We start from the raw sequence: 25,752 nt of genomic DNA, 5'->3' as shown, positions 1-25,752 counted from the left end.
AAAAGACTGACAACAACATATCTATATGAATCTCTGTGTGTCAAAATCAATGTACACAACTGCAAATTCTTATTTTACATGTCCATAGCAATACATGTAAAAATTTAAATCCATTTGTTATTTTGTACCAAGATTACAATAAATTGGGGGTTTAAAGGGGATAAGACTTTTGTTACTCTTGACATTGGAAATTAGAAAAAAAAAAGTGCTCAATAACTTTAACAAAAAAAAAAAATCAAATGATCTAAGAGCATCATTATCGGTACATATGGTGAGGAGTTCCAAAAGAAAAAAATAAATTAATATTTTAATTATTACAACTCTTGAAACATTAATAAAGTGACATTTGTTGCTTTAATGATGCAACCGATTCTAAGAGCATGTTTATTGCAGGTCTCTTAGATTGAGTCTCTTAACGTAATATAAGATACATTCTCTTATTTTTTAAGTAAAAAAGTTAAGAAACGTTTCTTATATCTTTTATTTAAGAGACTGTCTCTTATTTTTTTTAGTTAAAAACTAAGAACCCGTATTTTATATTACGTTAAGAGACCCAATGTAAGAGATCTGCAATAAACATGCTCTAAACTCTTCTACTTTAAGAACTTTTGCTCTTTTTCTTTAATTTCTTTATAATTTTATCTTTATATTTTTAGGTTAAAAACTTCTTCGGAAACCAACGTCGGAGTTGCTCTGAGTAAATAACTTTGGGTTGGAAAAAAAGAATTTGATTTGACCATCAGTTTTTATTCCTAGACTAAAGACTGAAAGAGAAATAAAGCCCAAGTAAAAACCAAAAGAGAATAAAGCCCAAGCCCAATATCAGCATCATTCGACTAGGATAGTAAATTCGTAATTTCAGCGGGTCCAGATACTCCAACTTCGTATCCGGAGCCTTCCCTCTCGGTTAGAGTCTCCGAGTCTCACTAAGTTAATCTGAGAACAACAGAGAAGAAGAAGAAGAAGGTGATCGGATCTGAAACCGACGAAGATCGGAGATGACGGAATCGAGCCTGGATCTGCAGGAATCCGGCTGGGAGGAGCTCCGGAGAGAAGCTCGCAAAATCGAAGGCGATCTCGACGTCAAGCTCTCCTCTTACGCCAAGCTCGGCGCCAGATTCAATCAAGGCGGTACGTTACCTTCTTCACTGATTCACAATGCTTGTGTTTGTCATATCTCGTGTGGGCTGTGTGATGTAGAACGGATCGTATAGTGTAATCCCTAACGTTATGATTCTAGTTTGCTTCATTGGTAGGTTATGGTGTTGATGGTGGATCACCTGGAGGATCATGGAAGTCGATGGAGATTGAGATTCAGTCTTCGCTTGAGAAGCTGTTGGATATTAATGATTCCATGAGTAGATGTGCTGCCTCTGCTGCACCTACAACCTCTGTTACTCAGAAGCTTGCTAGGCACAGAGACATTCTTCATGAATACACTCAGGTTTTGGAAGCTTTCTAATCTCAATGCGACTTGGAGTATATTGCAAAGTTGATGTGTAGAACATAGGGCCACACAGGGGAAGCATGATACTGTAACACATTGTTTTAGTATAATGCATCTGTGATTAAGTATACTAGATGCTTCATTAGTCTCATTTTTTTGTTGAAAGGCATACCCCTTTTGATTTTTGCACTAGTGTGGGTTTTGTTTAGTGATATTTATGCAGTGATATGAAGTTATGTGTGTAAATTTGATCATATTCCAATCTCAATGCCACTTGGAGTATATTGCAAAGTTGATGTGTAGAACATAGTGCCACATAGGGAAACATTATTACTGTTAACACTTTGTTTTCGTGTCATGCATCCGTGGTTAAGTGCTATTTGCAGTCCCGTTTGTTGGTAAAAATGAATATCCTTTTGCACTAGTGTGGGTTTCGTTTAGTGATGCTTATGCATCTGTAGTAATCTGAAGTTATGCGTGTTATAGGAGCTATCTTCTCGCCTGTAATGTACTTTCCAATGTAAATTTTATAGGAGTTTTGAAGGATAAAAGGAAACAACAAACTTTGGAGTTTATTGATCATTCTAATCTTTTTTTTACATCCCATTAATACCTTTGGAGTATATTGCGAAGTTGTTGCGTGAAACATAGTGCCACATAGGGAAACATGATACTGTAACCCATTGTTTTCATATCATGCATCCGTGATTTAAGTGGTGAAAGGCATAACCTTTTGCAATTGTGTGGGTTTCGTTTAGTGATACTTATGCGTCTGCAGTGATATGAATCATATGACCTTTCTTCTCGCCTGTAATGTATTTTGTATAGGAGTTTCGGAGGATAAAAGGAAACATAAGCTCGATGAGGGAACATGCTGAGCTCTTGAGTTCTGTCAGGGATGACATAAGTGAATATAAGGTATAAGAATCATGTAGCCTCCTAGTTTAGAGAATGAATCTTCTTAAGATAGGAAATAACACGTTCTTCCATGGTCACCTTTTGATTGGGACGCCTCTTCAGGCTTCTGGTAGTATGTCACCAGGTGTGCAAGTGTTAAGGGAGAGAGCTTCAATCCATGGAAGTATATCCCATGTAAGTTACTTTTTGTAATCTTAAATGTTATACTCTGTTAACAGCTCTTTCGTTTGTGGAAAATATACTAATCGTCTCAGAATCAATTTGGCTGCAGATTGATGAAGTCATTGGCCAAGCTCAAGCGACAAGAGCAGTTCTTGGCTCTCAACGGTCTCTGTTTTCTGATGTTCAAGGGAAAGTGAAAATTCTCGGAGACAAGTTCCCAGTGATTCGTGGCTTACTTGGTATCTCTATTCAACCTCTCTATATGATATTCTCAACTAATATAGTTAAATTATCCTTAAGCAACTTTTGTCTTCTCCATTTATAGGCTCAATTAGAAGAAGACGTTCTCGGGACACACTTATCCTCTCCGCTGTCATCGCTGCTTGTACCTTGTTTATAATCATCTACTGGCTCTCGAAATAAACAGTATGTTCATACGCCTCAAGCCCATTAAGACGATCCTCTATCCGAATTTTCCAAGTTTAATTTTTGTATTTTGCCATTTTGTTGAGTTGTGTTTGTAGTAATGTCACACTCTTAATCATAAAAATCTTAAAATTCCAAACACACATTTTTCACAACATCAATGATCAACATCCTTATGACATCAGTCAGGTAAGGTACTTGTTTTTTTTTGGCCCTACTACAGACAATGTGGTCCAATAAACACTATGCTCTGTTCTTTTGTTAGATATTTTTGTTAGTACGTATCCTCTCGACCACAACACACTAGTACGAAAAAAAGTAACCCAACTCATAAATTGATACTTCGTATTACATTTACGTCCGCTCAGGTTATAAAATCTAAAGGGCTCTCTCTTTATTAATGGGTGGGGACACACTTCTCTGATCATGATCCAGTCCTTGTATTTATTTTGCTCCCCTGTACTACATATAGTTTCAACAAGTTTTCATCAATCGGTTTATACCGGTTTAGAGATATTGTGGTTGTCAAAAGCCCTCATCTCGACTTCTTGCGGATTAGGTTAGCTTTCAACCCTAAAAAGTGGCCATATGTACCTTAAAAAAATGTAACTATCAAAAGTAATTTTGACAAAATTGGGTTAGTGGATTGTAACATCTCTAATTCGATCCAAGTATATAATCGATATATAGTTGTAGATGTAGTCTCGTAGACAATATATAGGTAGGTTAAACGAGGAAAGTAACTAGAGTTGCTCCCACACATGCTTCGTTTACTAATACTAATTGTGGTCTGAATATTGTTTATGAGTGAGATTGTAATTTAGCTTTTGGCTTTTTATTACTGGACGTAGGACTAGGAATCAGAAGCTTTTTTAAAACAAAAGCTTGTTCTACGCTTCCCAATGGGAGACCGTTTCTTACGAACTTTAAGACAATAAGACACTTAAAAGAATCAGAAGAGGTTCGGTTTCTCTTCTTGGTTAAAAGTGAAAAAAAAATCATTATAACTTTGTGAAGATAAGATGGTGTCGTGTCGATAGTATATAGTACCCATCACCTATATTCGATAACTCACGGATCAGGGGATTAAAAAGAACAAATCAAATCATATAACTGTTCTTCTTACATGTTTAATTGTTGTTACATACAAGATATGTGCGCTAATTGTAATTCTAACTTTTGATTTACTTGTTATAATTGTTATTTTTAGATTCATCTGCAAACGCAAAACCATAGTGGTGCATTTTTCGTTTACATTTCGCATTTACGTTTCACGGTTTTGCAAATGACATATGATTTTAAAAGATATGATTTTAATGGACTTAACCGAACATTTAGACATGTAAACGTATATATAGTACACAGAAGAAAAATAATAAAGAACTTAGTGGTCGTGTTAGTTAAACGATAGTAGTAAATGTTAATAAGATTCTCCAGTGGTTAACGAGGTGCATTCATAAATAATCGTTTATCCAACATTAAAAAAAAATAGAGAGAGAGAGGCATAGTAGTTTGTGTATATGTTCGCCGCCTCTAGTCGACTGATCATATGTAGGCATTTTCGCTAAAATATAGGATGGATTGATGTGACTAATTAAGCATCAAGAAATGGTTTAGGTCCTTTCGGAAACTTATGCTTCAATGATTATGTAATAACTAAAGTGTTAACAACATTATTATATCTATCAATTAGTGATATACTATTAAAGAGAGAGAGAAGGCTTTAGATTTGCTCAGTTTGGCATGTTGTTGTGCCCTAAAGAAAGAACTGTGAGGGGAGAAAAGAGTGCACGTGGCAGAGAGAAGCCTGCGACATAAAGACAAAGAGACGGACCATAGGGTCGGAGCCGAGGAGCCTGGACGGTCCATAAACATGCTATGCCTATTAGCCTATATGGCACTAGCTACCCTGTGACCCTACTACCTATTCTCTATCTAGCTCTCCACTCCGTACTCTTCTTTAATTTAAATTTCTTACTCGATGCAGTAAAAGGGCACGCACAAGATTAACCTTTTCTTTATTAAGTCCTATCACATTTCATCTAATGAAAAACAAGCTTTTTGACAGCATAATTTTATACCGATCAATGACAGATATCGAATAGATTGAACTAGCCATTTATACATCAATCTTGATTACACGATCTGATAATTAATATATAGTAAGATGCAACATGAGGCATTCAAATGTAAACATCGTTATCTTTTACTCAATTTTAGAATTTGAATCCATTCGTAATTTTTGTTTTACCCACACTGTCGCTAGCTCTCCTTGATATCCGAGAAATAGTTACTCTATAGGTGTACTCAGTCCAATTATATAAGAACTAAATACAAAGTGAAATCTTACAAAACCATGCATATTTGTTTTTTTTTGAAACAATACTTAAATCTAGATTTTCAGAATCGTAGTTTTGTATAAAAAGAAGATAAAAATAGAACTGGAGAAACCCTATAGTCTTCATATCTGATACCTTTTTGAAGCACAGAATAAGTAAATGCTTTATTCACACATATTTATGTATGTGTATAGGAATGTGCGTATATAGGAATATTTAATTTAAATACTATACTTTGAAAAGCCATTATTATTCTCTCCTCTGCGCAACAGCCCATTTCTACTCATCACTGGTAAGTAGTAAGCATAGGCACATTTTTGCTGTAGTTTTATAATTAGTCAACCGAGTCTCAGTTGAATTTTAATTGATGCGCGTCCATGTATAATATATCATGAAGATTGGATACATGCATGTATCTAAAATTACTAAATAGGTATATACTCGTTTATGTTAACGAAGTGTACTATGACTATCAAGTAACACGTTTTTAGTTGGTGACGATAATTTTGATGTTACGAAAACTATAAAAACGACAATGGTATAAAAAATATCGATAAATTTCAATCTTTATATAGTCTTGGGCTTTGTACCGAATTCTTGATTAGTATCTAATCTATTGATCTCAAGGAAAATGAGGCGGGTTTACATTTAAACAGTTGACATCAATGTGTAGGTTCAAACATGTGGGTTTCAGTTTACACCTTTACAATTTGGATGTTTGTGAAAATAAATTCACTGCTGTAAAAAAGAGTGAAAATAAATTCAGTATTATAACAAGTAAGCATAAATATACTCCCTACGTTTCAATATAGATGATGTTTCAGTGATTGTTTTTGTTTCACAATAGATGATGTTTTCAAATATCTAGGTAACTTTAACTTTATCAAAAACTGTGTAGTCAATTATGTTTTTATTACTTTTGTTTAGAATTAAATAAATTAGTTTTAAATTATATTTTAATGATTTTTTTTGTTTAAAAAAAACAATTTTTTAATATGTGTGTAAAGAACCAAAATTTCATCTATTATGAAAGGGAAGGAGTATTATTTTGCAAAGGAAATGAAGTCACACAACCTACTATGTATACTACAATCGAACGATTAAATTCAATTTAATTGATTGATATCAACAAATTGTTAGTAGTCTCATAGACACGTTAATTATTTCGAAAAGAAAACCTGACAGAATTATTTCTAAAATTAAACATGCATTTGTAGTTATTATGTACTTATATCGTGTGTATATGTTCATGATGTGCTGAGAGTGAATTATTGCTTCAATGAGATTGTAAGTACTTAATCATTAGATGTAAAACTAGATTGGGGGTTTATGGCAATAGCTTTTCTAAACCAATCAGACAAGAAAATAACAAGGAAATGTTGTTACTCAAAAAAGGAAGGAAATGTTATGCACATATTACATTCATTACATACATGAATTCCAATATTATGCACATATTATATACGTAGGCATGTCATGTGTGTACTATGATACTATCTATGCATTCCCATCGCCCAAATTGCGACAAAAATGTGGGCTAACCCTAACATTATATACGTTTCTAGGAAAGTATGATCAGACCAACTCAAATTTTCCTTCATTACATCTAATCAGGATAAAGTAATAGCCGGCCTTAACAAATATAGACCTTTTAAGTAACAATCATCTATAGTGGATGATTTTTCACATTGTTTAATTTTTTTTTGTCACAATCACATTGTTTAATTCCCAGATAAAAAGCGTACTAGATGTAGTAAAATGTAAACAAGAGCTTTAATTTTCGCATGTTTTATACATGGCCAGTTGCAGTTGTGAGCTATATATGTTAAACTGAGCTATATTATGCATGATCGGATAACATTTTGCCAGTTTTTTTACTTACGCAATTTAACATGATTAGTTACATTACACAATCCAATTCCATAACGCTTGAAATTACTAAATAATATAATATTTTAATCATTGACATATACGGAATGGTTTAAATTTTCCGGAAACAAAAATGTATAAATAGTATCATTTTGCAACCAGATGCATAGATACTTTCTTAGACATATATGCTTGAAATGAGAATGAAATATATAAAAAAAATCAAATTTAGGTTTGAAATTAATTACGTGTGGAGTTTTGCTTGTGGCTTTCACCAATATAGTGTTTCTATAAATACGTACATATACATGCCGCTTTAAAAACTTTCATCAGAAGCTATACAATATATTTGTTGTTTCTCTTTTTATAATTCTTGATTAACTTGTGATCTGGTTGATAACTTGATGTGTCATACACTCATAAAATCAAGTTATATATATCTTGATAATTGTATGTGTAATAGAATAAAACAGTGATATATAACAGGCCGGTTTACTTGAGAGTGCATGTTAACTACATATATAGAACTAATTTACTTTCGCTTTCACAGAAAGTCTAGACTTGGATGATTCCCGATATTCAAATGACTAAAACCAATCATATAATTGACTAAAAGCTAATGATAACACAATCAATAAAAATGGAGCATCATGTTTCTCTCTACATACATACAAAACATACTATAGTAGTACTATTGTTTAGGGATTGGGCAGAAAATGAAATTATTAATTTAATAAATATAATTATTGTATAAATAAAAAGGAATTGTATAGAGAAACGAGAAAATGGCAGTGGTAATTAAGGAATGACAACAACGGGTGAATGAGGCGACGCTTAATCACTCCCATGCACACGTCCCTTTCTTCCCCCCACCTCTGCCGCCCCCTCCATTGGGAAGTGCGAATTCTATTGCAAACTATTTTTATTAATTATTTTTCTCTTTATTCCCAATATTTTAGAGCATATCTAATGCAAAACTTTTTTTCCCTAATTTATATCTGAAATGGAATAATTCTATAATGAAGGTAGTTTTACTCTAATCATATTTTATTTTAGAATGAAAAACAAAATAAAAAATAAAAGTAAAAATTAAAGTATTATTTTATTTATGAAGTAAAGATATTCTTTACTCCATTATAGAATTAAAAATAAATACAATTAGAACATTTCTTACTCTAAATTTTATTTTGAAGTGAACTATGAAATGAGATTGAAGATGCTCTTACATTATATAGAATATATATATATGTTCACGTGCAAACCTACAGCCCTAAGCTCGTGAATCCTCTGCTATATATGCCTGAATCCTCCCTTGTTCATACTATACACCTTACTCCTTAGATTTAAGTTGTGAATACTGGTAAAGTGGTTTGTAATTTAGCGATCATAGCTATATTGATCAAAGTCAAATTAAAATGTCAAAAAGGTGCCCACGTATTACAGACATTCGTCCTTTTGTAGAGGAACGAATCTGTAAAAATCTTTAATAGCTTTGTTTACAAAAAGAAATACATATATACATATAATTTGTTCGTGATAAACTTACCAATATTTTATTGCGATTTAATTAAGTTTTCATATATAATATTTATGTATAATTAAAGGTTTTGAAGAGTATCTATAAGTTTTAAGTTTCATAGCATAGATTGTTTGACAACAACAAAAAGTTCGTTTAACAAAAAAGTTAGGATATAATATACCTTTTCAAGAGTTTTTGTCACTAATAAACAAAGTTGTGGGTTTTCTAGTACACGGATACATAAATGCCAATTTTATACTAAGCCAAAATATAATATAATAAGATATTCTATTGATAGTCAAGCCCAAAATTTAATTGCAAGTTAAGGTTTGAAAATGATTCAGATGGTGGAATAATGTCCATCTTTAAGCGATCACATCCTTTCGAACGGTTTTGTGTCATCAATCTTGTATTTTTGTGACCACAAGTTCATAATAGATATTACAGGTACAAGGAATTAATCAGAATGACGTGATTTATATATATACGTTTCTAGTAAGCTTGAGACTCAACCAAATTTCGAATATATATATTTACGATATATATATAGAATATTTGGATTTAATAATAATTTTTGCTCGTATACATTGAAATGGTCTAGTAATAAGTGATGTCAAGATCCACAGATCAAAGATCACACTTTGATTATAAGGTGAAGTTTTTTTAAAAAATTACCAAGTTCATTAAAGGTGTAAAATGTTGACAAAGTAAAACGCGATCGATGCAATGTAAATTCAACTGCATCACACCATTGAAAAAACATTATTGAGGTGCCGATCAATAAAATTTAATTTTTCATTCCGCTTGATTTTCGAATCTGCACTAACCATTGTTTGTTTCGGACTGCTCATTAGTTTTATCGTGTTCATTAATATGAGACCTTAATATATATGTATGTAACCCATATTGAAGAGTTTCTTTATAGGGTACTCTATATATATTGATATTGTCTATCTTTATTATTTTTTGTAGTTTAGCTTATTTAACCAAAGTAAATTTAGAAGACGACCTAGAGGCTAGAGTAAGAGACTTCGTTGTTTTTACTCACATTAAATATCTCTCTTACCTTCTCCCTCCTCTTGTCCTTTCTCTCTCTATATCTTTCTTTGTGGTATATAATACACAGCAACCCAACAATCAAGAAGATCAGATCATGGTGGGGTTTTTTATTTTCTCCTTATCAAGAATCATCTGATCAGTCAAATACCCATCAATCAATCAAATCCCAAAACACTCCAAAAAAGAGAGGATCGGCTTCCAACTTCAAAGCCTTTTTCTTCTTCTTACAAAAATGTCTATGTCGTCTATGTCTTCTCCTTCCTCAGCTGTTTTTTCACCAGAGAACCTCTCACCAGATCCTCTCTCCCCTTCGGAACAGCTCTGCTATGTCCAGTGCAACTATTGCGAAACCATTCTTGCGGTAAATAAATAACCACTATTCTTTACTTTCTCATGTTCTCTTCTTAATCTTCTCCTTTTCTTGATCAATGTATAATTAGGGGTTTGTTATTAATTCACCGTTTCTCTTGTGTTTTATAGGTCAGTGTTCCTTACACAAGCATGTTCAAGACCGTAACCGTCCGATGTGGTTGCTGTACTAATCTTATTTCTGTGAACATGAGATCGCTTGTCCTCCCAGCTTCTAACCAGCTCCAGCTCCAGCTTGGTCCTCACTCTTACTTCACTCCCCAAAATATTCTGGTAACTACTATTGTTTGAATTAATAATTATTCTTATAAATATGATGTCTAGTAGTTTATATCAAGCCTCAAAGATATTAATTATTACTGAAGGAGGAGCTGAAAGATGCACCATCAAACATGAATATGATGATGATGAATCAACATCCTAATATGAATGACATTCCATCATTCATGGATTTTCATCAACAACATGAGATTCCTAAGGCACCACCCGTCAACCGCCGTAAGAGACAATATTTTCCGCTCATTCCTCTTTCGTTTGTAAAGTGATTTACATATTTAAAATTTGGTAGTAATTATATGAATCACCACTAAGACATGCATAGCTTTTCTTACATACCTGTCACTGGAGCTTTTTTCAAACCATAGCAATTCTGAGTTACCCATAGAAAAGATACTTAAGAGATGGGTTTTCTGTATTTAGCATTACCATTGATTATATTAATGCCCTTTAGCATGTGATGATTGTCTATATATCTTGGATGACTTTTAGCGTTTGTAAGAGTAAAAATAAAAAGAGAGATAGATTCATGGATCCCCCGGAAATCTAGCTAGAGAGAAAGAATCTGTGTAAGATATTAGAAGATGAGCTTGCCTTTTAGAAATGATGAAGTGATGATGGGCTAGAGAGAAAGAAAAAAAAAGACAATGAAAGTAGTCTTAATGAGTGTTTGTCTCTTTCTGTCTGAGTTTTTGTTTCTTCGCTTTGTCTTTGCCGTTGAATTTTGCTATTGCCAGCTCCAGAAAAAAGACAGCGAGTCCCATCCGCATATAATCGATTCATCAAGTGAGTTTTATTTAGTTTTTATTATTATACCATATACACCATTGATCATATATATAACTTTATTATGATTCATTGTCACATCTTTCTCGTAGGGAGGAGATCCAACGCATCAAAGCTGGTAATCCTGATATAAGCCACCGAGAAGCCTTTAGTGCCGCTGCCAAGAATGTAAGAACCTTAAATTTCTTATCCCAAACATACATACAAACTCGGTATATCCTACCCATTGGTTAACTTAAATAATAACCAAAAAATGTTCAAAATCGGGTAAATCTATTCAAATACACGATAAAAGTATAACTATTTTTCAATATACAACAAAACGCTAGCTTGACCATCAATTCAACGTTTAAAATAGTACTTCCTCTGGATTTAAATGTACGATGTTTAAGATTTTACACACATATTAAAAATAAAATATACACTATTTTAATTGTTACTTTTTGGTTATATCAATAAAATTTAACCACTCATAATTTTATTTTTTAATTTATTTTTAAAATTTTAAAATAAATACATTAATTATACCTAAAAACATCATACATTTGTATACAAAATAAAAAGATAAAACATCCATATATTCGTATCCGGAGGGAGTATCAGTTAAGTTAAGGCATATTAGTTTTATCCATTTCCAGATTCATTAATATTAACATCAAAACTTAATTTGGATTAGACTGCAGGCGGAAACTAGGGTTTGATTTCCCAATGCCTATAAACTCTCTCATCGCATGCGTACATATATTGTGTGCATAGATGTCAGGTTTTAGAAAAACATGTAGTATGTAGTATAGCTGAGATTAGGAGTAAAGAGGTTTGTCCGGTTATAACACAAGTTGATATGTGTCGTGTACGTATGTTGTTTATGTGTAATGCAGTGGGCCCACTTCCCCCACATCCACTTCGGGCTCGCGCCGGACAATCAACCCGTGAAGAAAACCAGCATGCCCCAACAGGTAAACCCTAATCTGTCGACATATACCTTACATCTTTAAATTAATGTTACAATTTCTTTTTTAAACGTTACGAATATCTCCACCAATCGTATTTGTTTTGTTTTAATGCATAAAATTTATTTATCCGTCACAAATATAACATAAAGAATTTGAGTTGATTTTGATCATATCTTAAAATTTGGTGTATAGGAGGGTGAAGACAACATGGGGATGAAAGAAGGGTTCTACGCTCCTGCTTCTAATGTTGGTGTGATTCCTTATTAAAGATGAATTTAATCGATAAGTATTTGAGACTTTGAAATCCAGTTTGTAGGGTTTATGTTGCCCAAAAGTAAGGTTTCTTTATCTTTCTTGAACTTATATATGTTATATATGCTTGCGTCTTCTTCTGTTGATGTAATCAAAATCTTGCTAATTAATGAGGTTTATTATGTTGTTTTTGATATGTACCTGTATGGTTAATTAATTTAGCACGAATTTTTTTTCACTCCAACCAGAATTTCAAAATTAAGTTGTACTGATTGTTATTAGTCTGATTCATTCTATACCATCGCCACATTTTTTTCAGAAAAATATTTAAACAACTGATGGTTATTTTTTTATAAAAAAAACTCATGGTTATTTATCATTTTGAACAACACTTAAATGATTTTTTATGATCAACCACACATTTATCAAAAAGATTCATATATAGCCCAATTCAGAAGAATATAGTTTATACAAGAGACCATTATTAATTTCTACAGTCGAAACGTAGGAAAGATATTAAATAATTACATCAAACGATCATTTCATTAACAAATTCAAGCCTTACAAAATGAAACCCATTCAATATGAAATAACAAAGGTTGGAGTTTTGCCCTTATCTATTTGCCCTTATCTCACAAAAAAAACAATAGGCAATAATAGAAGTAACAGCACAAAGCATACCAAAGAGATTTATCTTTACAAAATCATAGATCTTCAAGCACATTGTAAGCCGTAAGGAAGTTTCTTGCCACAATAGTTCAGTAGCAAGCTCAGATCAACAGGAACATTGAGATTAATCCCCAAGACATTGGCTTTAAGAGCGGTGCAAAGACAAACAGCAGCTTCAAGATTAGCAATACCCTTAAGAAGTGCACAACAAGGAAGTTTGGTGGAGAGCCAACAACAACGATGACTAACCGCATAGGTCTGCGCAAACACTGAGCTTAAGTGTGTCGGTTGGACAAGTGGGTTTAACGTGTCCTTCTTTGGGGGTTTCGGGTGTTTAGGAGTAGTTGGTGGACATTTTGTGGAAGTTACAAAAGTGAAGAAAATAAGGTTAAATGTGAGAAGAAGACCTGTTACTACAAGAGTCTTAGGGAGTCTTTGAGGAAAGGTTTTGGGATGAATGTGAAGGGGAGATATGGTTTATAAAGAAGTTAGTGACTCATTAGTAAGAGAAATATACAAAGAGATGAATTAAAACTAAGATATGATGAGAAGGATCTGTGAATAAAATTTGAGTAAGAAACAAAACTATATCTCCAGCTAGTTTGACCATGGAAATTGATTAAATACTATTACTGATATTGAATTTTTTTTTCATCATTAAAAAGGAGAAAAGACAAGAGGATCAATTACACGTTGATGATAACATATTTAGGGGGTTACTGGGAGATGAATTTGTGTAGAGTTTGCCAATTTTAAGAATTCATTGTTATTGGTTCTTGGATTTCAAAAATCTTAGTGGAATCCATTATTATTGGTTTAAGAATTTTCAAAATTTATTCAAATATCTATTCAAATATCTTGTTATTCAAAAAGTTTAGTTATTATTGATTTTCTAATTCTAACTAAATCTAGTGTTATTGGGAGATGAATTCTATTCATTTTTACTCATAAGACTCAACTTTCAAAATATCATATGTATTCATGTGATTTTCAAAATCTTTGTGATAAAAATACTAGAAAACAAAATAATTATTCTTACCAAATACCTATTGCACCTTAAATCCAAATTATATGTTCAAAACTATAATTCATTACATTTATATACTTTTACATTTTTTAAAAATATAATTATTTTTAAAAATATTATATTTTTAATATAAATAATAATAATTACATTTACAAATCTTAATAATTTAAAATATATATTTTTAAAATAGTTTCAGAAAACATTTTCGAATTTCAAAAAGAAGCTTAATAGGCATTGGTCAATCTTAGTCTATATATTTAAAAATAAAAGTGCAAGAATATTAAAAAAATCACAAATCTTGAGAAGACTCTGCTGATAGAATACAATACAATATACACAAACTAAGAGGTGGGAAACATCAAAACGCAGGTGTTTCTCAGGTCATGGATTTAGATTGAAGAAGCACCAAACGTAGTCTCACCACTGTAAGTGATGTAGAGGAAGCCATCTTCATCTTTCTCCTCTTCGTAGACGCTTGACAGAAACTCTCCTGTAGGAGGAAGGACATTGTCTACGTATATGAAGATAGCTTTCTCTGAACTTAGTTTGATTCTTTTTCGAATCACATACACAAATTGACCAACTTTTAATTAGGTCTGACAGGTATCTGCAATTATCAAAACCCAAACCATTCAGAAAACTCCATTTAAAAACTGCAAATCTTTTAAAAAAATAAGTTAAGATGGGAACAAAGGTTATTTACTTTTTCTTGTCAATGTTTGGGATTTCAAATTTCTCAGCCTTGTCCACAATCACCTGCAACAAAACACACATAGTCCCATTCCTTTACTGATCAATACAATGTAAGATAGTAAACAAATCTAATGTTCGTCTGTAACAATTCTTTGCAAAATGTTGAGAAACTCTTTGTAATCAGCAATATACAAACACATGAATGCCACAAATCAGAAACTTGTGATCAGCAACATACAAGCTAAACTGTGGATTTTACCACGAGTCATCAAAGATTCATGATCTTCGTGCAGTTGAATGAGAATAAACATATGATAGATACTTAAAAATCCTAAAAGAACAGAACATACATGGATCCTGTCAGGGTACTTCTCCATGATCCTTAAAGATTCAGCTTGCCTCTTTTCTAAACAAACACCATCTTGAAGACTCAGAAATACATACATACATACATGCACACATATAAGATCACAAGATCAAATCAGTAAAAAAAGACTAACCGAGATCGTTGTCCAGCTTAAGGCTGCTGCCTTTACTCATCTTCACTCCTAATGATTATATGAAAATAACAAGATTCACAAATCAGGTGAAAAAACTAACAGATTATGTAACAGATCAAATCAACTGAAAACTTGGATTGATGTGATATGGACAAGGATCAAACTCCTTCAGGAGACGAAGATGATCTTGATTCTCGACGAAAAATTCACAAACGCAACCTTTTTCTTTTTCTTCTATGATTGGATAACGATTAACTACCTAGGATGATTCGTACTTTATGTATGTATTCGCTGACAAGTCGAGTTACTTGTTCCCCCAAACAAGCTACGTAATATAATACATAAATTTTAATTTATTGATGTTCTTCTTACTCAGACTTTTCCTCGTAAGTGGATCACCCTCGGACTTTTTCTTACTAGAATAATACGGATTGCTGAGGTTTGATGGGCCAGATTAATATAAGAGGCCCATGCCCAATATACTAATTTACGTACATTACATAACGCCCTCTTCGGGAAATCCAAAAGTTGTATAATTAGATTTCTATCAACGATGTATGAAAGCAATTTCCCAGTTTTGAAGCCTGGCTTTTAAAATATATATCGGGAATTTGAAATTTAGATATAAACTTATAAGAAATAAATAAATTACTATATATGTGAATATGTAAACATGTGGCACGTTAGTGACTTAGCAGGGGAAATCGGCCAATTCCTACATCACCAAGAGTCAACGGTCTCGATCAGTACATAAACATGTTACATGTGCGAAAACATACATCAACTAGTATAAAATTCAATTTTCATACATGAATTTTCAAAATTTGGTTTTATCATACATTGACCTAATTTCCGTTAGTTAAACGTTGAATTGTCGTTAACCGGTGATAGAAAATCGGCTAATTCATACATCAACAGGGACTATTGGTACGGATCAATACATAAACACTTCACTTGTGCAAAAACATACATTAACTAATACAAATTTAAATTTAAACTTTTGAATCTGGTTTTCACATACGCTAAAGCTTGATATTTACCTAATTTCCACTAGTCAAATAATATCGAAGATAAATTGTCTGTCACGTATTGATTAAGTAAAGTTTTTATTGTATTATGTGGTAATTAAACTGTATTACGTAGTAATTGAATGAGAAAAATAAATCATGTAGGTCAAACGATTTCTTTCTCGTGTAATTCATTAGTTAGTTTTTCTCTTTAATTTTTTCTTCAACTTTTTCGACAAAAGAAAACACTAACACCGAAAACGAAAGAAGACAAAATTGAAAAAGAGAAAAGAGAATGTCTTCGATAAGCTAAACATTCTCATTTATCTCTGTCAATTACTACGTACTATGGTTTAATTATCACATAATACAATAAAAACTTTACTTAATCAACACGTGACACAATTTATTTTCGGTATTATTTGACTACTAAAAATTAGGTAAATCTATTTTTATTAAATGTAAGTACAAAATAAAACTAACATTATTTTCAACAGATTTATTACATCTTTTTTTCCTTATTTTTACTCAACTTAACTACTTTATTAATTGCATTTTTTCAAATAATTTGACAGCATGTCTTATAAAAATATAAAACAGAACTTACCTATATTTAAGTGTTTTATTATATCTTTTACATTTTTTTATACTTCTTAACTACTTCATTAAGATATGGATATCAGGTACATGGTTGGGTATGGATTGGTTCTTTCGGATATCGAGTTTTTTTCGGGTTTTGAAATTATGCTTTGTTCGGGTATTATAAATTTTCTGGTGGGATTCAAATAAGGTCTTTCCAGATCCGGGTGGGTTTGGTTTTTATGTGTAGGAACATAAAAATAAACAAAATTTTATATAAATAGGAATGTCATTAAACAATTTATAAAAAAATTAACAACAAATATCCGCGCGGACGCGCATGTCAAGCTTTAGTGTATGTCAAAACCAGATTTCGAAAGTTCATGTATTGAATTTAAATTTTGTATTAGTTGATGTATGTTTTTACACAGGTGAAGTGTTTATGTATTGATCTGGACCATTGGTCTCTGTTGATGTATGAATTAGCCGATTTTCTGTTACTGGTTAACGACAACTCAACGTTTGACTAAAGAAAATTAGGTCAGTGTATGATAAAACCAAATTTTGAAAGTTTGCGTATGAAAATTTAATTTTGTACCAGTTGATGTATGTTTTCGCACAAGTAACATATCTATGTACTGATCGGGACCGTCGGCCCTTGTTGACATAGAAATTAGCCGATTTCCCGACTTAGTGGTGTCCCTTCTTTAGCTAGTCTGCCTAGTCATCAACCTAAAGACTGAAACTCGCAATCTAGAATTTAGTGGTTGGGTTTAATCCTCTAAATCAATTAGACTCTTACTACCCTCCCACTATTATTGAATGAACACACAATATCAAATGTCTTTTGGATTACAAAAGTTGAAAAAGAGGGATGAGAAGTCTAAGTTCTTATGAAAACCGTAATACAATCCTCTAACGCACTAATTTTAAGATTTAAACCAAAGGTAAATGGACGACGATAAGATAGGAGAGACAAGATTCAATGTCCTAACACAACATTTTTTTATTTTTCACTTTTCATGTCTTTTGGGTTCTTGCTGAAGCCACTTTTGAGACTTGTCGAATATTTTGTATTTTTCAAACGAGATCATGTCCTCTTCATAATGTATCCCAAGATTAAGCCGATTAGTCCCACCAGAAGAACGTACATGAACGGGATCCCACCACCACTCTGACTTCTCTTGCTTTCACGCTTCAACTTCTCCTGCAATAATTACATATTTCTTTGTTATCAGATAAGGTTCGTGTTTGGCAATGAAAGGCCAGTGCAAGTGATGAACTAGATTCTTACTATTCAAAAACAAACAAACAAAAGAAAACGGCTGCTTCATTAAAAACCAGGGAAACTAGCTATTTAAAGTACTTGTCGAAAATTGCAGGGAGTAGTCGCTCAAAATAACAATGATGCGGTGAGAATTTTCCTTACCAATTCTTGTTGAAGTCTGTTGTTCAGTTGAATCGCAGAGTTCTTTTCCTCCGTGAGCCTTGTGATGAGAGCTCTCGCCTGGAATTACATCACACAAGTCAATAAGCATCATTTTTTACATGTCACATGAATGATCATATCACCTAACTCCAACGGTATGTTTTGCCAACTAGCTAGTAGGTTTGTTGCAAATGCATAAACAATGGAAAGCTAAAGCCACAGCAGAAGAAGCCATATTCATCTACACCACAGTTTTGACGTACCAAACTCTACACAGCTAAAAGATTTGTCAAAGCTAAAATTCTTTACGGTGATAAACACAAAGGTTATGATTCTTGGTCTAATAAGCTTAAGAATTAAAGTGTATTAATGAACGAGCCATTGCGTTGCTAAGAAATAAGCTCAAGAAAAAATGATTCCGTAATGATATAATACTCAAAACACTCTTTCTTATGTAGCTCAGCTTCTTGAAAGTATTGTAAATTAAAAAAAAAAAAAAGATCAGAAAGTTTACTAAATTACCTCTGGTGAGTTTTCCTGAGTTTCAAGCCTGTCCACACTAAATCTTGGAGCCTAAAGTCAAACAAGAAACTCAACACGATTATTACCAAAGGAAACGTATAGCAAAAAGGTTCTATTTTCTTGGCTATTTAAAGCTGAAGTTGGATACTTACAGCGGTAAAATCAGAAGCCCCATTGTCAGAGACGGAAGCTCTTGGCGAAGAGCCCTCTTCCGACCCTTCACGTACCGGTGAAGGTGGTCGAGGTGGATCAACGTAGACAACTCTCAATTTAGTCTCCTCAACTCGATGCCCTGCCTCTTTACTAAACTGCAGCATTAATCACCAAAAAAAAACATAAAACACAGTGTAAAGTAACCATAGCCATATGAGAGAACCAATGCTTTAAATCATATACCATCTCAGGAGTAACATCCTTGGCAGTGACTCCAGGACTAGCCACAACACACTGAAGCAAGAACTTGTCCTTGCACTGCATATCAGCAGGAGCTTCCTTCTGCGCTTGCATCGTCACTAAGTTTCCAAATAAAACAACAAATCAAACACAGAGAAAAACGATCGTTGAGCTCTGATAGCAATAGCATATCAAGAGTATGAATGTTGAGAGACGATGAAGAAGAAGAAAGTTTGTTATGGAATGTAAATCTCAACATTAATTGTAACTGTACAGTAAAGTCAGCTAAAAGTCAGCTACGATAGACCTGCGACTAAGATTACGTTCATTTACATGCGCGACTTGCGACTTATGACATGCGATGCGACTAAAATTATGTTCGACCCGAGATTTGCGATCAGTAGCGCGATCAAAATTTTCTTAATTTTTAGGCGACTTGAATTGGAACTTGCGATTGGTCGCGCAACATCAAAACGAACAACAACCTGCGACTTACCACCAATCGCAGGTTACACGACGTCAAAACGAACAACAATCGCAGGTCAGCGCGATTAGTAAGCGAGCAGGGCCTTAAGCTTAACCAACAACTAACCACGCTAACGTATACCATTAACAACACGTGATAGATGTATAAACGAAAGGGAAAGGGATCATCACGAGATACTAACCTAGAACCTCAGAAGAGGATCTCGGAAGAACAACGCCAGTGTTAGGCCTCACACAGTACTTCTTCGGATTCGTCGTTTTAACCTTTAAAAAAATTGATCATCGAAACAAACGCTAAGATCATACACACAGAAGAAGAATCTTCGAAAACTAAGAAGGATTACGATCGATTTCCACACCTTGAAGGCGACGTAATCGTCGGTTTTGTTAGCTAAGTACAGAGAGCAAGAGATCTGTTTCTTCAATTCAACTACACAGCAAATCGATTATAAAGGCAGATCTATAAGTAGGAGGAGGAGGACGTGCGTGAATCGTTGAGAAATCGAGCTTACAAGGGAATTGAAGATCGATGGGATCGATGTCGAGAAGCGCGTTGCTCATTCTGATAAGATCGCCGGAGAATTTTAATCGTTTTCCGTCGTCGTCGCTTTCGAAGACTGGAGAGACGATAATGTGCAGCTTCTTCTGACTCGAGGTGCGTTATATTATCTGGGGGGGTATAATTGTCATTTCTTAGTAGTGATCACCAAACTCGTTTTAAAAAAAAAAATGTTTACCAGCGAAAACCAGGTGGCGAACCACGTCCCCTTGTGGCTTTCTCGCATCATTATGGTTGTCTTTTTATCATAAAATATTAATGTCATAAAATTAGCTTAAATTTTTTAAAAACTGAACCATATACAAAATTTCATATAGTTTTCGAGTTTTTCATTTTTTTTTGAAAAATTTCCAAACAACCAACATTTGTTTTTCTAATTTTTAATAGTGAAAATACCACCTATAAAAATGTTATAATCTCTTTTTAATCACACCCTAATTGATTGTAGAAAAGCGAAAAAGTAGATTATCTAGTTACCATAAGTAATTAGAGCATAACGAGCACACTTGATTGGATAAATGCAACCAGCTAAATATTTTTTTGAATCAAAAGAGATTCAGTATTCCTTTTTTTTTTCAAATCCGGCTGACAAACATGGTGTACTTTTGTTGAAAATTCATAATTGGTTCTGTTGTATACGCTATATGACACATCTATATTGTATAAAATATCACTCGACTTGCTGTGTTCATATATGGGATGAGTGATAACTGATAAAGCGCAGTCATGTATGTGGATTTGGAATATTACTCTCTCCGTTTCTTTTTGTATGAATTTTTAAAGAATGTTTTTGTTTTAATTTGTATGGCGTTATAAAACTTTCTATGTAAAAATATTAAATCAATTGATTAAAATATAAAAAGTCAATTCGTATTTTTTTTGTTTTATTTGTTCAGAATAGTGATGGTTAACTATTTTTGATTATTTTTTTGTTGTAATCAAATGTTTTTAATAAAAATAATTTTTTCTTTATTTGTGTGTTTATACTAAAACATCCTAAAAAAATGGAGGGAGTATAATTTAACAGTAAATAAAAATATTAATTACAACGAAAATTCAATTAGTATTAAATAACAAAATAGTCAAATGTATGGACCGTATAGTGAGTTTTTAGTGGCCTTGATTTGATGGATCTATTTTAATGGGCCTTTACTATTGCTTCTGCTCATTATTTTTTTTTTTTTGAAACACGTCTTCTGCTCATTTCTTTTTCTTCTTTTTGGATATGAAATGAACCATATGCTTGATTCTCTTGGAATCTTTGAATTCTCTCTGTCCAAAGACAACGAGGATCTCTATAATTTATATTTTAGCCCCGAATTTTGGTCACGGGTCAAGGTCATTTTGGTCACTTTCAGCTCTAAATCTCACAAACGTCCCGGCAATTTCTTCCTTTCCTTGTGCACGACGGTCTCTCGCCGACGCGACCACATTAAAAGCATGCATTCAAAAATAATCACATAAATCACAATTATTTTTAAAAATAATATTGAAAATATTGTAAGTTCGAATCAACCTTAAGTTCTAGAGTTTATACTTTATACCTTGAAAAAAGATAACATGAAATCAGCAAAAGAACATGTAATATTCCAAACATACTATTTAAAGGTCCGGTCAAAAGATAGAAACCCAAAATTATATTTAAAAAAGTACAAACATATGACTTCAAAAACCGAATATGCTGAGGATTTTATCTTTTTTTTTACATGAACAGCAACAATAATCTAACCTTTTTTTTTTTCATATCTCATCTCTTTATTACATGCCACATTCACAGCACTTCGTCACGCCAAAGCTAAGCATATCCTTTTTCATATTCTATTTCATAACCACTATTTATATCTCTCTATAACGTCTTCTTCCTCCAGATCTCATTATAATAATTTCTTTCCCTTCATTTAAACATATACACACATTTTGATGAAGTTCGGTAAGAGGATTAAGGAACAGATACAAGAGTCGTTGCCAGAGTGGCGTGACAAGTTTCTCCGTTACAAAGAACTCAAGAATCTGATCTCTTCTCCTGCTCCGGCGGAATCTATCTTTGTCGGTTTATTGAACGCCGAGATTGAGAAGTTTAATGCCTTCTTCGTGGAGCAAGAAGAAGATTTTATCATCCACCACAAGGTATATATATAATACATTCTTGTCGGGTTTACCGAGTCCACTCAACCGAGTTTGACTCATTACAAAGAGTTTTAATATTTTGGCCAATCACTGATCTAACTTTCTCCCCTATTAAAAATGTATGATAAACAAACATTTATATTGGTTGAAATATTTAATCGAAATAAACAAACATTTCTATTAGATATGTATAATTCTTTCAAAAAGGTCGGAAATAAATAATTTTACTACGAAGAAAACTAAAATGAGACATATAATAAGAAATATAATCCACTTTTAATAAGTTTGTAATATTTCCTCTGTTTTTAATGTTATATGATCGTTTATATGATTTTTTGTACTATGTCATTTGTTTTATCATTGATTGAACTGAATTTAGATAGATAATTAATAGTAGTCTTCAAGTTTTAAAAATAAAATTATTATTTTAATTTATGCGCACGATGCTAAACACATGAACTAATAAAAAATGGAGTGACTATATTATATGCAAATTTTCGTAACTAAGCAATGTATATTTGAAGGAATTGCAATATCGGATTCAGAGATTGGTAGAAAAATGTGGAGACAATGATGATGTAATGTTCAGAGAAGAGATTGGTGAGATCAGAAAAGATATTGTTAACTTCCATGGCGAGATGGTACTTCTCGTTAATTACAGCAACATTAACTACACTGGTAATAAAAGTTACTTTTAACCGACAGAATCTTTACTTCAACTGTGTCTGGTCGGAAAGAGAATGAAACTTTTTATTACAGGGTTAACAAAGATTCTGAAGAAGTACGACAAGAGAACAGGAGGAGCATTGCGATCACCGTTTATCCAGAAAGTTCTTCGTCAACCGTTTTTCAAAACGGATTTGGTGTCTAGGCTGGTGAGAGAGTGGGAGACGACGATGGACGCGATGTTTCCGGCGTTGACTAGGGAGGTGGAGGGATACGAGAGATCTGCGGCGGTGAGTTCGGCTGCGGCGGGAGAAGGGATATTTAGGAATACGGTTGCGGCGTTGATGACGATGAGAGAGATGAGAAGAGGGAGTTCTACTTACGGTGCTTACTCGCTTCCGCCACTTAATCTCTCCGACTCCGATCTCGTTTTACGGCCGAGACACGTTCCTTCTCCGATACCTATTCCTTATTGATAACTCTTTAGTAATTTAATCACACGGGAAATGGACTTATCATAATAATTGTATTTTTTTGTTTTACTTCCTTAAATCATATGGAAAATGGCATTATCTTAATATTCCGCATTATACTCAATCGAGTTTAAACATCTGATAATTGCTCGGATAGCTAGACAGCTTTCTTTTGCTGGATGACTACAAATTATTAGCCCTGTTATTCACAATGTCACTGACTTAAAAAAAGTCAGTTGTTAGGTGGTGTAAACAATGTATAAAGGAGACTGATCAGTTATGTTCTGCGTTTCTCTAGTCAGGACCATCTTACAGTATGTAAGTTGATTGAGTCAGCCTTTGGATGAAATAGAAGAACATATACAAGATTCTCTAAGTTTCTGGCTTGACTAGAAGAATAAGATACTTTAACTAATCTATTCCAATTCCGCATTCAATAAGTATAAGTTCACTGGCATTAAAAACAATGTGACTTTGAACTTAGATAAATTACACCATCATAGTGGTTTGAGAGCAAGAAAAGTTTTGGACTCGAGCAGAGTTCTATCTAGAAGAGCGTATTGAGAGGCTAATCAAGAATCCAGGATTGTCCTTCAAAGGGAAACTAGTTTAAATAAGATAGAAGTTGATACTCTAATTGTTTTTCACATTAGTGGTTGCTTACGGGGGTATCTTCTGTACTAATCTGCCTTCTCGAAACGACACCCTTTCGTTCTGTTTTATTAAGTAATTGGTTAAGTGGGTGTAGTAGTTTCTTCATTAAGCTGAAGGGGTGAAATGTTATATGAGATGCAGAGAGATGTTTTTTGTCTTTTTTTAAAAGTCAACTTCCTTTTCATTAGTCGAATGTTTAGAGTTGGCCTTCTATAAGATCATCGTACATTGTTAATCCATTCTTTTTAATAAAGTATATTATATGAAACTTTGCAGAGTTTAATTAAACTAGTTAACAAAGCTTGAAGTTCAAAGGTAGTAATAGTCTAGAGCATATATCATTGCATTCATCAATGTTGAAGTTTCTAGATAGCATAGAGCTGATATTCATAAGAAAATATTAGCTTTGTAATATTCATTTGTTTGCAAAATACAAAACGATTAATTCTAAGCTAATTGAAATGATGCAAGAACAAAATCGGCTAAACTGAAACTTAGCTAGCCATTATCAAGCTCAGTTGTTTCGAAAAAATCGTGTTACATATTGTTAGTCGTTAGTTTTGTAGTTTATGTTTTATTATCTCTTAGAAGTACAACTATAAAATATAACTTCTGCTGCCGTTTCGGCTTTCGGCTCGATAACATGTATAAAAAATACATGCAACGTCTTCAACGAACTTTTCTCATAACTATATTGCAACAAAATGCGTCAAACCTTGCGTAACCGTATATCTAATCGCCGTGATTAGCGTCATAGTCTAATCAACAACACGTTATCACAAGCTAAATACGAAACATTCCGTAAATACTATTGATAGGTACATGATCGTGTTATTTACTTATTTTGTCAAGATAAATTTCCAATTTGATTTGCCGGAAAAAGTCCAAATATGATCAACGCGTTAACCAAAGGGACATCCATCCCGATTGGCATTAATATAAATGTTGTCTACACTCACTTAGCTAGCCACCTTAGGTATATACATTCAGAAAAGAAGAACACTTGTAATATATACTTCTTTTTGTTACCAGATGTCACATATTCGATGTTATCTCGCTTTATTTGTGGCTACCTCTCTTTGCATTGCGTGCGATCTTCATTTTTTTGCTAGCTTTATACACATTCGACACCTCTCTCTATTAGTTTTTTTACATATCATAGCTTATAGAAGAGTGACGTTTAAGGACATTGGCATGTTACCGAAAAAAAGGACATTGCCATGAACTTTATGGAAATGTAATCGGGAAAATGGGCATTTAATTCCCGAAGTATTTGAAATCGGCAGTTTTAATACTCAAGTATTGCTTGCGCATATTTATTCCTCAACTAATAGTTGACTGCGCAAAATTGGGAACAAAATAGTCAACTGTTAACTAATGAACGGAAAATAACGGTTTCCGTCAACTTTTTAACGGTAGAATATTCTAATCATGATTTTGCGCAGTCAATAATTAATTGGGGAATAAATATGCGCATATAATACTTGAATATTTAATTTTCCGATTGAAAATACTTGAGGAATTAAAAACTCATTTTTTTCTTTATATTTCGTATAAGATTGAAAGTCACTAACATCAATCCCTTTAAAAAAA

At 33.0% G+C, this 25,752-nt stretch overlaps 5 protein-coding genes and 1 pseudogene across 10 annotated transcripts; 3 read left to right on the top strand and 3 right to left on the bottom strand.

The window, feature by feature from the left end:
* Positions 1–897: 897 nt before the first annotated feature.
* On the top strand, positions 898–3,110 carry LOC106339563 (Golgi SNAP receptor complex member 1-2-like). Its single transcript, XM_013778396.1, has 6 exons — positions 898–1,131; positions 1,257–1,444; positions 2,276–2,365; positions 2,468–2,539; positions 2,637–2,766; positions 2,853–3,110. Exons 1-6 carry the CDS (start codon positions 999–1,001, stop codon positions 2,948–2,950), a joined length of 711 nt encoding a protein of 236 aa, XP_013633850.1. The 5' UTR covers positions 898–998; the 3' UTR covers positions 2,951–3,110.
* A 6,695-nt stretch (positions 3,111–9,805) lies between these two features.
* Positions 9,806–12,571, top strand: LOC106337607 (axial regulator YABBY 1-like). 2 transcript variants are annotated; one of them, XM_013776714.1, is made up of 7 exons: positions 9,806–10,100; positions 10,220–10,381; positions 10,474–10,606; positions 11,128–11,170; positions 11,263–11,338; positions 12,049–12,126; positions 12,316–12,571. In XM_013776714.1, exons 1-7 carry the CDS (start codon positions 9,972–9,974, stop codon positions 12,388–12,390), a joined length of 696 nt encoding a protein of 231 aa, XP_013632168.1. In that variant the 5' UTR covers positions 9,806–9,971; the 3' UTR covers positions 12,391–12,571. The 2 variants fall into 2 exon arrangements, with proteins under 2 accessions (XP_013632168.1, XP_013632167.1); XM_013776713.1 differs by having other exon boundaries at positions 9,809–10,100; positions 11,122–11,170.
* Positions 12,572–12,974: 403 nt separating this feature from the next.
* On the bottom strand, positions 12,975–13,654 carry LOC106339237 (annotated as a pseudogene).
* A 655-nt stretch (positions 13,655–14,309) lies between these two features.
* On the bottom strand, positions 14,310–15,567 carry LOC106340445 (autophagy-related protein 8e-like). Of its 5 annotated transcripts, none has more exons than XM_013779323.1 (5): positions 15,524–15,567; positions 15,265–15,312; positions 15,115–15,170; positions 14,775–14,827; positions 14,310–14,678 (listed from the first exon to the last, which is right to left on the bottom strand). In XM_013779323.1, exons 2-5 carry the CDS (start codon positions 15,302–15,304, stop codon positions 14,522–14,524), a joined length of 306 nt encoding a protein of 101 aa, XP_013634777.1. In that variant the 5' UTR covers positions 15,305–15,312; positions 15,524–15,567; the 3' UTR covers positions 14,310–14,521. The 5 variants fall into 5 exon arrangements, with proteins under 5 accessions (XP_013634777.1, XP_013634778.1, XP_013634776.1 ...); XM_013779324.1 differs by having other exon boundaries at positions 15,540–15,555; XM_013779322.1 differs by having other exon boundaries at positions 15,484–15,541.
* A 2,073-nt stretch (positions 15,568–17,640) lies between these two features.
* Positions 17,641–20,347, bottom strand: LOC106337417 (vesicle-associated protein 1-2). Its single transcript, XM_013776521.1, has 8 exons — positions 20,193–20,347; positions 20,040–20,110; positions 19,863–19,944; positions 19,198–19,313; positions 18,954–19,109; positions 18,802–18,852; positions 18,280–18,357; positions 17,641–18,057 (listed from the first exon to the last, which is right to left on the bottom strand). The coding sequence occupies exons 1-8, from the start codon at positions 20,239–20,241 to the stop codon at positions 17,941–17,943; spliced, it is 720 nt and encodes a 239-aa protein (XP_013631975.1). The 5' UTR covers positions 20,242–20,347; the 3' UTR covers positions 17,641–17,940.
* A 1,519-nt stretch (positions 20,348–21,866) lies between these two features.
* Positions 21,867–23,612, top strand: LOC106340480 (SPX domain-containing protein 3). The gene is made up of 3 exons (XM_013779359.1): positions 21,867–22,366; positions 22,891–23,044; positions 23,126–23,612. Exons 1-3 carry the CDS (start codon positions 22,160–22,162, stop codon positions 23,506–23,508), a joined length of 744 nt encoding a protein of 247 aa, XP_013634813.1. The 5' UTR covers positions 21,867–22,159; the 3' UTR covers positions 23,509–23,612.
* Positions 23,613–25,752: the final 2,140 nt, after the last annotated feature.

This window comes from Brassica oleracea, chromosome C4 (genome assembly GCF_000695525.1).
Source record: "Brassica oleracea var. oleracea cultivar TO1000 chromosome C4, BOL, whole genome shotgun sequence".
NCBI classification, from domain to species: domain Eukaryota; kingdom Viridiplantae; phylum Streptophyta; class Magnoliopsida; order Brassicales; family Brassicaceae; genus Brassica; species Brassica oleracea.
Note: the sequence above shows the minus strand (reverse complement) of the source record. Positions and strands in the feature narration are given on the sequence as shown.

Bases quoted from the DNA above. Each gene is read 5' to 3' on its own strand.
- LOC106339563 (XM_013778396.1), top strand. From the start codon at position 999: ATGACGGAATCGAGCCTGGATCTGCAGGAATCCGGCTGGGAGGAGCTC. The intron at 1,132-1,256 runs GTACGTTACCTT...CTTCATTGGTAG, and splicing joins CGCCAGATTCAATCAAGGCG to GTTATGGTGTTGATGGTGGA. The intron at 2,540-2,636 runs GTAAGTTACTTT...ATTTGGCTGCAG, and splicing joins TCCATGGAAGTATATCCCAT to ATTGATGAAGTCATTGGCCA.
- LOC106337417 (XM_013776521.1), bottom strand. From the start codon at position 20,241: ATGAGCAACGCGCTTCTCGACATCGATCCCATCGATCTTCAATTCCCT. The intron at 20,111-20,192 runs GTAAGCTCGATT...TTTGCTGTGTAG, and splicing joins CATCGATCTTCAATTCCCTT to TTGAATTGAAGAAACAGATC. The intron at 18,853-18,953 runs GTAAGTATCCAA...GTTTGACTTTAG, and splicing joins GGGCTTCTGATTTTACCGCT to GCTCCAAGATTTAGTGTGGA.
- LOC106340480 (XM_013779359.1), top strand. From the start codon at position 22,160: ATGAAGTTCGGTAAGAGGATTAAGGAACAGATACAAGAGTCGTTGCCA. The intron at 22,367-22,890 runs GTATATATATAA...GTATATTTGAAG, and splicing joins ATTTTATCATCCACCACAAG to GAATTGCAATATCGGATTCA. The intron at 23,045-23,125 runs GTAATAAAAGTT...TTTTTATTACAG, and splicing joins CAGCAACATTAACTACACTG to GGTTAACAAAGATTCTGAAG.
- LOC106340445 (XM_013779323.1), bottom strand. From the start codon at position 15,304: ATGAGTAAAGGCAGCAGCCTTAAGCTGGACAACGATCTCG. The intron at 15,171-15,264 runs GTTAGTCTTTTT...GTGTTTGTTTAG, and splicing joins TAAGCTGGACAACGATCTCG to AAAAGAGGCAAGCTGAATCT. The intron at 14,679-14,774 runs GTAAATAACCTT...TGATAATTGCAG, and splicing joins CCAAACATTGACAAGAAAAA to ATACCTGTCAGACCTAATTA.
- LOC106337607 (XM_013776713.1), top strand. From the start codon at position 9,972: ATGTCTATGTCGTCTATGTCTTCTCCTTCCTCAGCTGTTTTTTCACCA. The intron at 10,101-10,219 runs GTAAATAAATAA...TGTGTTTTATAG, and splicing joins ATTGCGAAACCATTCTTGCG to GTCAGTGTTCCTTACACAAG. The intron at 11,339-12,048 runs GTAAGAACCTTA...TGTGTAATGCAG, and splicing joins TTAGTGCCGCTGCCAAGAAT to TGGGCCCACTTCCCCCACAT.